This window comes from Bos mutus, chromosome 5 (assembly GCF_027580195.1).
Source record: "Bos mutus isolate GX-2022 chromosome 5, NWIPB_WYAK_1.1, whole genome shotgun sequence".
NCBI classification, from domain to species: domain Eukaryota; kingdom Metazoa; phylum Chordata; class Mammalia; order Artiodactyla; family Bovidae; genus Bos; species Bos mutus.
In genome coordinates, this window is record NC_091621.1 from 11,475,343 (window position 1) to 11,490,483 (window position 15,141).

Here is a 15,141-nt window from a genome sequence, read left to right on the forward strand (position 1 = left end):
TTGAGCATTACTCTACTAGCAAGCGAGATGAGTGCAATTGTGCAGTAGTTTGAACATTCTTTGGCATTGTCTTTCTTTGGGATTGGAATGAAAACTGACCTTTTCCAGTCCTGTGGCCACTGCTGAGTTTTCCAAATTTGCTGACATACTGAGTGCAGCACTTTCACAGCATCATCTTTTAGGATTTGAAATTGCTCAACTGGAATTCCATCACCTCCACTACCTTTGTTCATAGTGATCCTTCCTAAGGCCCACTTGACTTCACATTCCTGGATGTCTGGCTCTAGGTGAGTGATCACACCATCATGATTATCTGGGTCATGAAGATCTTTCTTTGTATAGTTCTTCTGTGTATTCTTGCCACCTCTTCTTACTAACTTTTGCTTCTGTTAGGTACATACTGTTTCTGTCCTTTATTGTGCCCATCTTTGCATGAATATTCCCTTGGTATCTCTAATTTTCTTGAAGAGATCTCTAATCTTTCCCATTCTATTGTTTTCCTCTATTTCTTTGTACTGATTGATCACTGAGGAAGGTTTTCTTATCTCTCCTTGCTATTCTTTGGAACTCTGCATTCAAATGGGTATATCTTCCTTTTCTCCTTTGCCTTTTGAATCTCTTCTTTTCATAGCTGTTTGTAAGGCCTCCTCAGACAACCGTTTTGCCTTTTTGCATTTCTTTTTCTTGGGGATGGTCTTGATCACTGCCTCCTGTACAATGTCACTAAACTCCATTCACAGTTCATTGGGCCCTCTATCAGAACTAATCCCTTGAATCTAGTTCTCACTGTATAATCATAAGGATTTGATGAAGGTCATACCTGAATGGTCTAGTGGTTTTCCCTACTTTCTTCAATTTAAGTCTGAATTTGGCAATAAGGAGTTCACGATGTGAGCCACAGTCAGCTCCCAGTCTTGTTTTTGCAGACTGTATAGAGCTTCTCCATCTTTGGCTACAAAGAATATAATCAATCTGATTTCAGTATTGACCATCTGGTGAGGTCCATGTATAGAGTCTTCTCTAGTGTTATTGGAAGAGGGTGTTTGCTATGAGAGTGCATTCTCTTGGCAGAACTCTATTAGCCTTTGCCCTGCTTCATTCTGTTACTCCAGGTATTTCTTGACTGTCTACTTTTGCATTCCAGTCCCCTATAATGAAAAGGACATCTTTTTTGGGTGTTAGTTTTAGAAGGTCTTGACAGGTCTTCATAGAACTGTACAACTTCAGTTTCTTTAGCATTACTGGTAGGGGCATAGACTTGGATTACTGTGATATTGAATGGTTTGCCTTGGAAAGGAACAGAGATCATTCTGCCATTTTCAAGATTGCATCCAAGGACTGCATTTTGGACTGTTGTTGACTATGATAGCTACTGCATCTCTTCTAAGGGATTCTTGCCCACAGCAGTAGATATAATGGTCATCTGTTTTTGTTTTTGTTTTTTTTTGCAAAGTCCACGTAACTTTTATTGCTGCTCTTTGAATGGTTTATAGACTATTTTTTTCAAAGCTTGTCACTTAGATTTTTTTTTTCTTTTTTAATTTAACTTTACAATATTGTATTGGTTTTGCCATATATCAAAATGAATCTGCCACAGGTATACATGTGTTCCCCATCCTGAACCCTCCTCCCTCCTCCCTCCCCATACCATCCCTCTGGGTCGTCCCAGTGCACCAGCCCCAAGCATCCAGTATCGTGCATCAAACCTGGACTGGTGACTCGTTTCATATATGATATTATACATATTTCAATGCCATTCTCCCAAATCATCCCACCATCTCCCTCTCCCACAGAGTCCAAAAGACTGTTCTATACATCAGTGTCTCTTTTGCTGTCTCGTACACAGGGTTATTGTTACCATCTTTATAAATTCCATATATATGCGTTAGTATACTGTATTGGTGTTTTTCTTTCTGGCTTACTTCACTCTGTATAATAGGCTCCAGTTTCATCCACCTCATTAGAACTGATTCAAATGTATTCTTTTTAATGGCTGAGTAATACTCCATTGTGTATATGTACCACAGCTTTCTTATCCATTCATCTGATGATGGACATCTAGGTTGCTTCCATGTCCTGGCTATTATAAACACTGCTGCGATGAACATTGAGGTACACGTGTCTCTTTCAATTCTGGTTTCCTCAGTGTGTATGCCCAGCAGTGGGATTGCTGGATCATAAGGCAGTTCTATTTTCAGTTTTTTAAGGAATCTCCACACTGTTCTCCATAGTGGCTGTACTAGTTTGCATTCCCACCAACAGTGTAAGAGGGTTCCCTTTTCTCCACACCCTCTCCAGCATTTATTGCTTGTAGACTTTTGGATTGCAGCCATTCTGACTGGCGTGAAATGGTACCTCATAGTGGTTTTGATTTGCATTTCTCTGATAATGAGTGACGTTGAGCATCTTTTCATGTGTTTGTTAGCCATGTGTATGTCTTCTTTGGAGAAATGTCTATTTAGTTCTTTGGCCCATTTTTTGATTGGGTCATTTATTTTTCTGGAATTGAGCTGTAGGAGTTGCTTGTATATTTTTGAGATTAGTTGTTTGTCTGTTGCTTCATTTGCTATTATTTTCTCCCATTCTGAAGGCTGTCTTTTCACTTTGCTTATAGTTTCCTTTGTTGTGCAGAAGCTTTAAAGTTTAATTAGGTCCCATAAATCCACGCACATATGGACACCTTATCTTTGACAAAGGAGGCAAGAATATACAATGGATTAAAGACAATCTCTTTAACAAGTGGTGCTGGGAAAACTGGTCAACCACTTGTAAAAGAATGAAACTAGAACACTTTATAACACCATACACAAAAATAAACTCAAAATGGATTAAAGATCTAAACGTAAGACCAGAAACTATAAAACTCCTAGAGGAGAACATAGGCAAAACACTCTCCAACATACATCACAGCAGGATTCTCTATGACCCACTTCCTAGAATACTGGAAATAAAAGCAAAAATAAACAAATGGTCATCTGATTTGAATTCACCCATTCTAGTCCACTTTAGTTCGCTGATTCCTAAAATGTCAATGTTCACTCTTGCCATCTCCTGTTTGAGCACTTCCAATTTCCCTTGATTCATGGATCTAATATACCAGGTTCCTATGCAATATTGCTCTTTACAGCATCAGACTTTGCTTCTATCACCAGTCACATCCACAACTGGGTGTTGTTTTTGCTTTGGCTTTGTCTCTTCATTCTTTCTGGAGTTATTTCTCCACTGAACTCCAGTAGCATATTGGCCACCTACCAACCTGGGGAGTTCATCTTTCAGTGTCCTCTCTCTTTTTGCCTTTTCATACTGTTCATGGGGTTCTCAAAGCAAGAACACTGAAGTGGTTTGCCATTCCCTTCTCCAGTGGACCACATTTGTCAGAACTCTCCATCATGACCCTACTATAATCCCTATACCAACCTACTATCTTGGCAGAAAGATGTTGTTCTTTTCCTTCCAATATTCTCCCTGGTGGTTCTGTCATCACCATTTAACAAGCACATACTGAAAAAAATGTTCCAGGGCAAAGAACTGGTAGTACAAAGATAACCAGACTCAGTCCCTGTCCTTGAAAAGTTTCTACTTTAATCATAAATGGCTGAGCAAACAGTGGTATGAAGTAAATGATTAATATGAGAACATGTAATAGGAACACTTAAGGTAGAACAGCTAATCGTCCCTGAGGGCCAGGAAAGAGTTCACTGAAGAATTGACCTCAAATGCTGATCTAAAAGAATGAGTCACGATGCATTGATATAAAAAAGAATAAAAGGTTGAGTTGAGCCAAAGATAAGAGTGTGCACAAAAAGGTGGAAGTAGAAGTAGTCTGGCACAGAGGAAGCAATTTAGCAGAAACAGACAAAGAAGAGCTAAGGATATAGGCTTGTAAACCACCAAGTCTCAGAGGAGCTTCAACAGGGCACTTGGGCAGCAGCAGGGAAGATAAATTGGAAGAGGTGCAGACCAGTGGCAGGTCCACCAATAAAAGAAGACAGCCTGGTCTTAGGGGTGGGGAAAAGGAAGAGAATAAGGATCCAAGAGACACTGAGTAGTAATCAATAGAACACAGAAGACAGGAAAGTCCCAGGAAATTCCAAGGTTTATAGTTTGGAAAGATGGACAGATAACAATGCCATTAACAAAGATGAAGAAAAAAGAATAGGATGGAGTCTTCAGTGTCCCCGAGCAGCAGCATCATTTCACTGGAATATGATTTTCAGAAGCATCAATTTACATCGATTACAAAAAATTTAACTGTGGGTGTACAATTAAATGTAAATCTCTTTCAATACTTTTTATCCCTATAATATCCAGTAGATGCTGCCTTTGATTACTAACAGACAAAAATATATCAGTAAAGGAGAAATCAAAAGTCCTCAATGTCATTCACTTAACATATTTGATACAAACTAAATGCCAATGGTCATCCTCCAAAAATTCACAAGAGGCAGCCATGTAGACAGAATATTATTTTTCTCTTTTACTCATTAGTTAGTGTTCATCACTCAGTCATGTCCGATTCTTTGCAAACCCATGGACTATAGCCCACCAGGCTCCTGTGTCTATGAAATTCTCCAGGTAAGAATTCTGCAGTGGGTTAACTATTCCCTTCTCCAGAGGATCTTCCCAACCCAGGGATCAAACCCAGGTTGCCTACATTGCAGATGGAGTCTTTACCATCTGAGCCACCAGCAAAGTTTTTACACATTAGTTAGACTCACAATACATAACCAACACTCAAGTTTTAGGCATGCACCTTTCACCCAATTGACCTACCTTTGCAGTCTTGTCAGCAGAGGTAGAAGAAAACTTAGTAGCATCAGAGGAAATATCACAAGAAAGAACTGTATCCTGGTGACACACGAAATCTTTTTCTATTCTTCTGGTAATAATATTCCATACCTTCAAAGAAAAACTCAGAAGTTGACACTTTTCAGAACACATTGTATTACTGAGCATAATTAGCCAGAAAACAAGAGCTTTAGCACACTGGTTGTTCTGACCTCTTTAAGTGCCTTTTAGTACAAATGTTCATAGACACACAGCAGATGTAGATGACGGCAATAAACAAAAAACAGGCATTTCTACTTTAGAAATTTAAAAATTTAAATATTTACATATCAGCCATCTGCTTTTGGCTGTCACTATATAATCAATACAACAGTAAAGTATTTCATAACAAAGAAACGTCTGTTAGAAATTACCTTTACTGTTCCATCAAATGACCAGGAAAGAAGTCTTGAATTTTTCAAGAGTCTGAAGTCTTTCACTGTTTCCTGGTGGGCTTGGAGAAAGAAAGGGTCCTCTGATTGCCAGTTCCATATCTGAATATCAAAGAAATAAGTCTGTTATAACCCTTTTCCGAAAACACCCCATTAGAAGGGTAGGGGAGAAGCATTCCCTTGTCTGAAGTCTTTCATCTGCATGGCACTTCAGTAAAATATAGACAAGAACCAAATAAGAATATGGTATCCCCATTTTACAGAGAGAGAAGAGAAAAGCTGGAGCTAATTAACTTGACTAAGGGCAAAATAAAATATTTTTCCTCCTAAATAAAATTTGTTTCCTTCGGTTGCTTGGAGAGCAGTTAATTATATCAGAAGATAGAGAAAAGTCACAATATGCCAGTGAGCTCACCATCTGATTAAATTTTCCAAAGAAAATTATCCCAATTATATATTCACAGATATCTGAAGCTCACAAGCTAGGCCAAACCCTGATTTCAGCTCAACTGAAACTACTGAATCCTACTGGTCCTACTGCCTGTGAAGGTCCACTGACCAGAGCAGCTTCAAATCAGGCTGTGGGACTTCTGAGCTTTAGATATCTTAGCTAGCCCCCAATACAATCTTCAAAATGACAAGTGATACAGTAGATCATTTTTCACAAGGCATTCCAGGAAGAACTCCTCATGACACAAGGGAAAGAGAAGAGACTGCAATGTTGGAGACAGGGCATTCGAAGTAGGCTTGAGAAATGAACTGGAATCATGATTCACAAACAGAGAAGGGCATTTCAAACACACACTATGAATGCTTGAGTTAAAGCACAGGAGTAGGAAAAGGTGGAAAGGTTACAGGGACCTGTTCACAGTTTAATCTGGGTGGAGTACAGGATATGCAGAAGGAACGGTAGTGGGGAAAGGTTGAGAAGATATTCTAAGAAACAGCCCAGAGAGCCTGAAGCTAGACTTCTGGGCAATTAGTCAGTCTCCCACAGAATTTTCTTCTTTTTTTTATTTCAACATAAGAGATAAAAAGACAAAGAAAAAGCAGCCACCATCTCAGGTATGCAGATTAATAATATTCTGGGTCTAGTTTCTGACTAGTGAAGGTTAAACAGTAGAAATCCCTTTGAGGCTTTTTCTATCAGGCTTAGACCAAATCGTAAAAGAAATTACATCTCTCTTACCCTCTTTCTTTACTCCTCTATCCTCCACTTTTAGCAGCCACCCTCCCACCTCCACCATGCCCTGGCTCTCAGACATCTCCATCCTTTCTGTCTCTGAGTGCCCATTCGTGGAAGCAAGGTTATCTTGTATGAGAGCAAGGGAACTTAAGAGAGGATCTGGAAGTGAGAGTAATTCTGAGGAGAATGAATTGGGAATTTCGGTATTTTAAGAGCTCAATAAGATATGCTAAGGTGAGGGGGAAGAAACAGAAGCTTTCTGGCTCCCCAAATCATATCAGAAAAAAAGGCACCCTGTGTGACTAAACATAAAATACCCTGGGCCATTGTTATAGGAAGTTTCTGGCTCCCTCCTTCAACTTTCTGGGCTTTAGCGGCCTAGAAGATAAGTGGATTCTATTAACAGCTCCTCCTGGTTGACTGGTACTGCCATTCCTAGCTGTGTCTGACTCAGTGTTCATTCCTGACTGAGGTTCTTACTGCTACCCTCCACATCAAGAAGTCAGAGAGCCCTCCTGAGCAGACATAACAAAGAATTTGACAATCGCTGAGGGTGAAGAGACTAGCCTTAGCAGATTTTTTTTTTTGGTAGTTGCTTTCTGATAAGGCAATGATGACAAAGATACTTTTTTGTTGGACTTAAATGTCCTGTGCTAATCGAATCATCTTATATAACAGCTAAACTTCTACCAACATTAGTCAAATGTATAAAGGTTGAGTCTGGCTATGTCTCTACCATTAGCTGTAATTTTTACAATGTATGTACACCAGAATTTTTTCAGCTATATAAGTTTAAATGTTTTAAAATGCTAAAGAATCTTTTATACCTGTAAGAATCAATATATTCTCAATCTCAGGTGAACACAGCTACTATTTGGGCTTTATTTACATACCAAAGATTTACATAGATCTATTTACATAGATCAAAAACTACCAAAATAGACCTCAATATTTACAGCTCTAGGTGCTATCATCAGGAGAGCTGATTCTTCAAATTTTGGCAATAACTTTAGTTCAGCTTGACAAAAATTTCCAAATCCCTACTACCACATAGGCACTAGGGATACAAAGATGATTAAAATAAACCTCCAAAATGGTAACTGTGTGAGTTATTTGCAGATTTGTTAGCTTGGTGGTGGTAATTATTTCACAATGTATACATATATCAAATCATCATATTATATGTCTTAAACATACTACAATTTTGTCAATTCAACCTCAATAAAGCTGGGGGGAACCAAACCTCCAGTTGATTATTGACTAAAACACTAAAAAACTAAAACAAAAACCCAACCGATCAATTCTTAGAAATATCTACCAAGAATTTTGTTACGTGAATGTATACACATTAAAACATTTTAAATGTAAAAAGTATTCTGAGTAGAGCAGAAAGAGAGGATGAAACACAACTCATTTCTAAAAATAACTTAACTCAGATTCTAAAAATATTCGTAGATATTATTTCTCCCTCTGGCTGAGAACATCTGATCTTCAAGCAGGTCATAAAACCTATGGCTTTAGCTTTTGACAAAAAGGCTATACAGTATATAATGTCTCAGCTGAATTTCATCAGATATAGCTTAGTTTTACCCATTTCAAAGCCATCTGGAAAGGAAGAAAAGTGAATATTACACTGTTTCACAGCTAATACACTGCTATCATGGGATTCCATAATGAGTAAGTCTCTGTACTAAAGGCAAACTTCATTCCAACCATACAGGACTCACAAAGACATAAAAGACTTTTTTTCCAAAATAGTTTCTAATAGTATAAATACATGCGCGAAATACATAAATATATAAAAGAATACATACTAACTTCTGTTGAACATATGCACTTATCTCCTTTACTTCTAAAACCCCACTAAAATGACAAAGTCAAGAGAATGAGAAAGACAATAACAAAACAGAGACTGTAAAGCAGGAGAATGGTAACTGGCTTTGTAGAACCAGGAAAACAGAATCCTAAAAGCATCAGAAAGACAAAAACAAAAAAACTGACACTACAGAATTCCCCAAATGCTCAGGAACCGAGGTCACTAAAAGTACATCAAGAGGTTAGAATGAGGGTAGGTCTGAAAACAGAAGTATCAGTAGCCGCGGGAAGATGGCAGTGGTATGGGTAGCTCCCTGAAGCCTCCATTAAGAGCAGACAGAGCAACTAAGACAGCAAATCCAAAACTGCACAGGCAACATCAACAAGAAGACCGTGTTAAGTGACAAAGTAGCATCACACACCACAAGATACGAGAGCTGTAAGACTCGTGTGGTACCAGCATCTATATAGGCAGAAGCAGAGGAAAGCATGGAGAGTCCACAAACCTAAAACCAGGAGAATCCCAAGACAGCCAAGTGCCATTCACTGGAAAGTGCAAAGGACTCATGGGGAACAGCAGGAGAAATTTAATGCAAGGTGACTATGGTACAGTCTGAAAGGGCTAAAGCAATCTGGACCCTATGAACTCTCAAAAGTAAAGGGGACAGGGCCACTGGTAGTCCAGTGGCTGGGACTCTGCACTCCCAATGCAGGGGGCGGGTTCCATCCCTGGTCTAGGAACTAGTAGATCCCACATGCCACAACTAGGACCTGGTACAGCCAAATAAATATAAAAAACTGGAGCAATCCTATAATAAGGAGGGGCTGTTGGGAACAGAATTCAAAGTGAGCAAAACAAGGATGAAGGCAGAAAAGGAAAGGAAAGGTCTCAATGAAAATGAGGGAGGGGGAGAGAACAAAAGGATCTGATCAGAACAAGGCTGAATTTTTAATGCTTCAGGAAAACAACAGAAGAAACAGCAGAGCTATGAAGCTAGAAATGCTGTCCTTTCCCATCCCTTGAAAGAGTTCAAGAAAACTGACTTCATATAAAAGGAAAACAAGTCACTATTGAATACCAAAGTCATTATGAGGGGAAAAAAGGGAATATAGTAGTGCAGAATAATGCTCCTAAAACAAGCTAGAAAGAAGACTCTCTGGATTCAAGGACGCTGAGGGTGGGACTGCAGTTGTGAGAACAGGGGCAGCGGCGAAGGTCTGTACACTGAGCGCTGAGACACTGCGCCACCTGCAGCCCCCCTCCTCCTTCCCCTCTGAGCTCTAGAGCCTGCATGTGGGGTCTACACCCTCCAGGCAGAAGACGGGAGACTCCTCTCTAGGAATCCGACAAGACCAAGACAGACCTAAAGACATAGACAACAAAGTTTGCCATCCAGATCACCTTTCAGAGAAGGTCTCAGTCAACAAAGAGCATCCCAATCAGCATTTCAGCATCCATCTCTGGGCAGTGGATGACCACCACACAGCTGAGGAAAGCCTTTCAATAAGAGGCCAAAACAACCAAAAAGAAAATAAAAGCTGGGACTTTCCTGGTGGGCCAGTGGCTAAGACTCCACACTCCCAATGTAGGGGGCTTAGGTTCAATCCCTAGTCAGGGAACTGGATCCTACATGCTACAACTAAGATCAAAGATCCCACGTGCCACAGCAAAGAACCAGCACAGCCGAACAAATAAATATATTTGTAAAGAAAAAAAAAAAAACAACTTGGAGGGAAGAACAACTATGAAGGAAAATTAAATCTTGACAGAAAAATTATATATAACACATATTATATCATTTATATATTATTTGGGCTTCCCTGGTGGTTCAGTCAGTAAAGAATCAGCCTGCAATGCAAGAGACTTGCCTGCAATGCAGAAGACCCAGGTTCGATCCCTGGGTTGGGAAGAAACCCTGGAGGAGGAAACAGCAATCCACTTCAGTATTCTTGCTTAGAGAATTCCATGGACAGAGGAGCCTGGCAGGCTACAGTCCATGCAGTCACAAGAGTCAGACATAGCGATTAAACCACCATCTATTATTTACATATCCATCTATCCTCAGAGAAGAAGATATTTCATCTACAAAACAAGAATATATACATACTCTCAAAAAGAATAAATAAAAATAGAAACGCTCTCCAGCATTAAAAATATACCAAATGAAAAACTCAAAGAAAGGGATGGAAGATAAAGCTGAGGAAACTTCCCAAGAAATAGAGCACAGTATACAAAAAGATGAAATGTAGAAAAAGAAAATCAGATGATCAGTCCAAGAGATCCAGCCAGCATCTGAATAAGGGATAATAACAGAAAAAAGAAGTATATGGAAGGCAGGGGGTGTCAAAGAAATAATTCAAATAAACCTCTCTGAATTGAAAACAAGTTTCCAAACTGAGAAAGGTAGTGAAAGTCCAAAACAATGGACGAAATAAACACACCAAGACATACCATCATGAAATTTCACAATTCTAAGGACAAATCAAAGATCCTACAACCTTCCAAAGAGAAAGATTAGGAATCAGAATGGCTTCAGACTTCTCAACATGAGCTCTGAAATCTGGAAGAAAATAGAACATTGTCTTCAAGGTTTAGGGTAAAATAATTTCCAACTACAACCAGGTTAAGCGTTTCCTGAACTGCACTAAGGCAGAAAAGGCATCCGTAGTACACTTGTTCTACTTAGTCTGAACAGTGACACCAATGACCTAAACAAAATTTTGGGGGGATTGTGTTGGGGGGAGGGGGATTGACAAAAGGGTGGGTGCACACTCTGGAGGTAAGCAGGAGGAGGAAAAAAGCTAAATTTTCATCTTAATATGAAAGATTCAATAAATTGTCAAAGCTAAAAATCAAGAATCAGCACTATAAGTATGCACTGTGGGGGCATGAAGATAAATACCAAAAAAAAAACATCTAAAAGCTAAAAGCAGTGCTTTAAGAGAAATGGGGGAGTCTGCTTTTATTAAAGAGCCTTGTAGTACTATTCAAGTTTTAAAAGTATATGTACTAGAACTTTGATTAAAAATAAAGTTTAAAAGAACATACAGTAGGCTTAAGGCCTCTATATCCACAATCCTTAGCTTTGGTAAACAATTCTTTTTCACAGGATTTTAGCCCTATAATAAATATCTTACTCTTAAAGGAAACAATGAAAATATTTCAATCTAAAATAATTACTACTTTAGTAGTGTAAAGAAAAATAAATTGAAATTACATAAATGTGGCAGGAAGTATACTGACACAAATCCAAACACCAATACAGGTGGGAGAATTCAAATGAATGCTTGATTTTCAACGTAAACAATCTCCCAGTAGAGGGCTCCGAGCCAAACTGCCTGCCTCATACACAGAAAAATACAGAACAGAATGGGTTTCATTTATGCCCACTGCATAATCTAAAAGGAAGCCCAAAGTCATCTGAAGTTTAAAACATGTGCTGGATTTGAGTCGCAACCAAAGTGTTCCCTTGTTGGAGTCAGTGTTACACCCATTAGGAGGGCAATCTTCTTCTTACCTGAACTGCAGAATCATCAGAGCTTGAGATAAGAGTCTTTCCATCAGCTGTGAACTGGATGTGCCGAACAGTGGTCTTGTGCCCATTTCTGGATTGGAAGATTCTGTTGTTCAGGAGTTCTAAAATCTACAAAGCAGAAAACCACAGAAAGTTTATACAAGGATATTCAGCAACACCTGAATTACACTCTGAAAATATTAAATCAAAACTAGACTACAGAAGGGCACAGAATTTCCATCTCATAGTGCTTTCAGTTGAACTAAAGACACACAAATGAATAGCACAAAACAGACAAACACATCTGTGCACGCACACACACACACACACATCTACACTCTAAAATAAAAAACTCACTGGAATAACCAGATAGCAGTGGCAACCAGTGGTCCTTCTGAGTACTCAGCTACCCAATTCATCAAACAATGGCAGTCTAAGCTCAGTCTCCAAAAAGCAAATGACATTTAAGATGGATGAGAAGGAAGAAAGAAAAACATCCACGATGAGAGCCAAGGCAATCTCTTTACAAAATAAGAGACAAGGAAAGATAAAGGATGGTGAGAGAGACAGGTAAAGGAAAAGAGGGTATGAATGGGCTGGAAGGCAGTGCACTAAGGAGTCTTAAAAAGGCTAAAAATTAATATGACAAATGCAGAGATTAAGAAAAGCAGAACATAACTCAAAACCTAATGACTATGTCAAAAAGGCTGTCAAATAAATTCACATCAAAAAAGTAGATACGCCCTAAATAAGTACAAGGGATATAATGTACAACATAATAAATATGATTAACAGTACTGTATATTATAACTGAAAGTTACTGAGAGTAAATCCTAAGAGTTCTCATTAAAAAGGAAAAATAATTTTCTATTTCTTTAATTCTGTAACTACATGAGATGGCAGATGTTCACTAAACTTATTGTGATGACCATTTCACAATGTAAGTCAAATAATTATGCTGTACGGCTTAAAATAACATACACAGTGTTGCTGTTTAGTCGCTAGGTCGTGTCTGACTCTTGTTCGATCCCATGGACTATAACCCACCAAGCTCCTCTGTCCATGGGATTTCCCAGGCAAGAATACTGGAGTGGGCTGCTATTTCCTTCTCCAGGGCATTTTCCCAACCCAGGGATGGAACCCATGTCTTCTACATTGGCAGGCAGACTCTTTACCACTGAGCCACCAGAATGCTATATGTTAATTATATCTCAGTAAAGCTGGAAGGGGAAAAAAACTCAAAAAATATAAATATAAATATAGTCTCCTCTTTGTGGGGCAAATGGAACTGGAGAGTATTTGTGTAATTCCTTATCACAATGAAGCCAATGTGAAATAAATGTGGCTAATGCTATAATTAACAAATTAAGAAATAATTCCAAAAAGCCAAGTGAGAAAAAGTAAGAAAAACCACCATGTTCTCTGAACTATTACATAGCTAGACAAAATATGCTTCTGTGATGAATTTCACTCGTGATGAAATCACTTTTTTCCCAAAATGATTTTCATTTTACTATCCTTTTTCCTTCAACCTGATTTTTTTTAATTTAATCTTATTTGATACATTAAGGATTTCAAGTGGTAAACAGGTGTACTTCAATACCAAAAGCAGGACAGCAAAGATTGATGAGGTGAGTAAATATAAGGTACCAACACTGAAATTCTCGACGAACCTGATCAGAACCAACATGGAAACAACTTATACCCCTATATGGCTGAGCTTCTAAGAAGAGAAAAAAATGCTCTTTGCATAACTAAATCTCTGAGACTCTTTAATATAATTCAGGAACAGCAAGACAATTGGGCAGTGAATAAAGAACACAAAAAGACAAAAAGTATGAGACAGAGCAATAAAAGCAATATGAAAAATATACAACCATAGGATTGTAAGATTATTTTTAATCTAACAGAGGAATGACTAATATACCATAGAAAGATTTATTTACTATGTAAGTCTACAAAGCCAGGTGTCTACTTAATTTTAAATAAAAACTATACTGCTCAGAATGCTTCTGCAGACGAGAACTGAATACCTGAATGGCTCCATCTTCACCTCCGAATGCAAGGTACTGAAGATGTGGACTTAAACAACAGCAACTCACTTGAGCTTCAGTTAGGTAATCAATCTGACCTGTGTTTCCATTAATGAGCTAATGAAAAATAAGGCACAATCAGGTATTAGACTGTAAGAGCCATTTTTGTTCTTTAGAACAGAGACTGGAAAATAAAACAGAAAATAAACTGGAAAAATAAAACAGAAAATAACCAACAAGAGCTCCCAGGGGAACAACAAAGCCCTGTTCTATTCTCAGCAGCTGCATTTAGCACTTCACACTTTCATTTCATTTTACTTTTGTGGTTCATATACATTTTCATAAAGTAAAACGAGCTTTAAAAGGTTTAAAAAGCAGCTGCTGTGCCGGCCACCTGAGACACATCTGCCCGATTTGTAATCTCACAGCTAGCTCCACACACTCTTTTCCGTTTCTTCACAGAGCCCATTTTAATAGTGCTACCGTTTGTTAAAATACACTTCTCATTTTTCAAGGAGTTTGGTGAAACAGGACTGAGACAGACATTACATAAAAAGACAAATTAAAATTAAATTGGGTTTTACATCCACCAAATTCCTCACCAGACAGTGCATAGTAAGATTTTTTTCTCCTCCTCCTCCTTTTGGGAGGAGGCAGCACTGGGGAACAACCCATTAGCACAATTTGGGTGGCTGGACTTGTAAGGTATAAACTAAGAGCATCACGTTTCATAATCTGTACCAAAACTAAAGATTATTTTTTTAAATCCCACTAATAAAAATGCCTATCATTCAACTAAAACATGTGGCCTGAGAAAATATTTCTCAAGCTTAAATCAATTGTTGGATAAATTTAACTAAGCATTACAACCTAAAAGTCCTGAATTATTTTTCAATATGAAATAAGCAATCACCTTTGTTTCAGGGACAAAGATTATAGGATCAATCAATCAAAGTAGCTTTTTCTTTATAATATTTTACCCAGCATGTTCTCTTAGGCATTCAAAATGAAGACTGAACTATTAAAAGGTGAATATCTTTCCCTCAAAAATCAATTTTCATATTCTTTTAAGTAGTGACTAAAAAAAATGTATGTTCACTTTAATGGAATGATTACTGGTCAGTTTATTCTCTAAACTCTTCCAAAACCAATGACATAATAAAATGATACTTTTAATAGTCAGATGACTTCTTTAAGTCTTACAATTATGACTACTGCTAAAGAAAGGTTATACAAATTTAATAAAGGTAATACAAGTATTGAACTTGACAAGAAAACTGTAGTGGAAAAAAACCGCAAGTGGAAGAATCAGTCTGCTAAAAATCAGTAATGAGGAAACCACGTTTAATTCCACATTGGAATTCATATCAGAA

General features: G+C 38.1%; 1 protein-coding gene across 5 annotated transcripts in view; it reads right to left on the bottom strand.

Moving 5' to 3' along the window:
• The window catches only part of APAF1 (apoptotic peptidase activating factor 1), an 89,236-nt gene that overhangs the window by 13,073 nt on the left and 61,022 nt on the right, over positions 1-15,141 (bottom strand). For 3 of the 5 annotated variants that reach the window (XM_070370312.1, XM_070370310.1, XM_070370313.1), the window contains 4 exons: positions 13,769-13,885; positions 11,739-11,864; positions 5,202-5,321; positions 4,774-4,899 (listed from right to left, as the gene is read on the bottom strand). In XM_070370312.1, the coding sequence (XP_070226413.1) occupies positions 4,774-4,899; positions 5,202-5,321; positions 11,739-11,864; positions 13,769-13,885 (489 nt within the window). Of the gene's footprint in view, positions 1-4,773; positions 4,900-5,201; positions 5,322-10,110; positions 10,304-11,738; positions 11,865-12,092; positions 12,257-13,768; positions 13,886-15,141 lie in introns of those variants that run through there. The other 2 variants (XM_070370314.1, XR_011464162.1) reach the window with 2 other exon arrangements.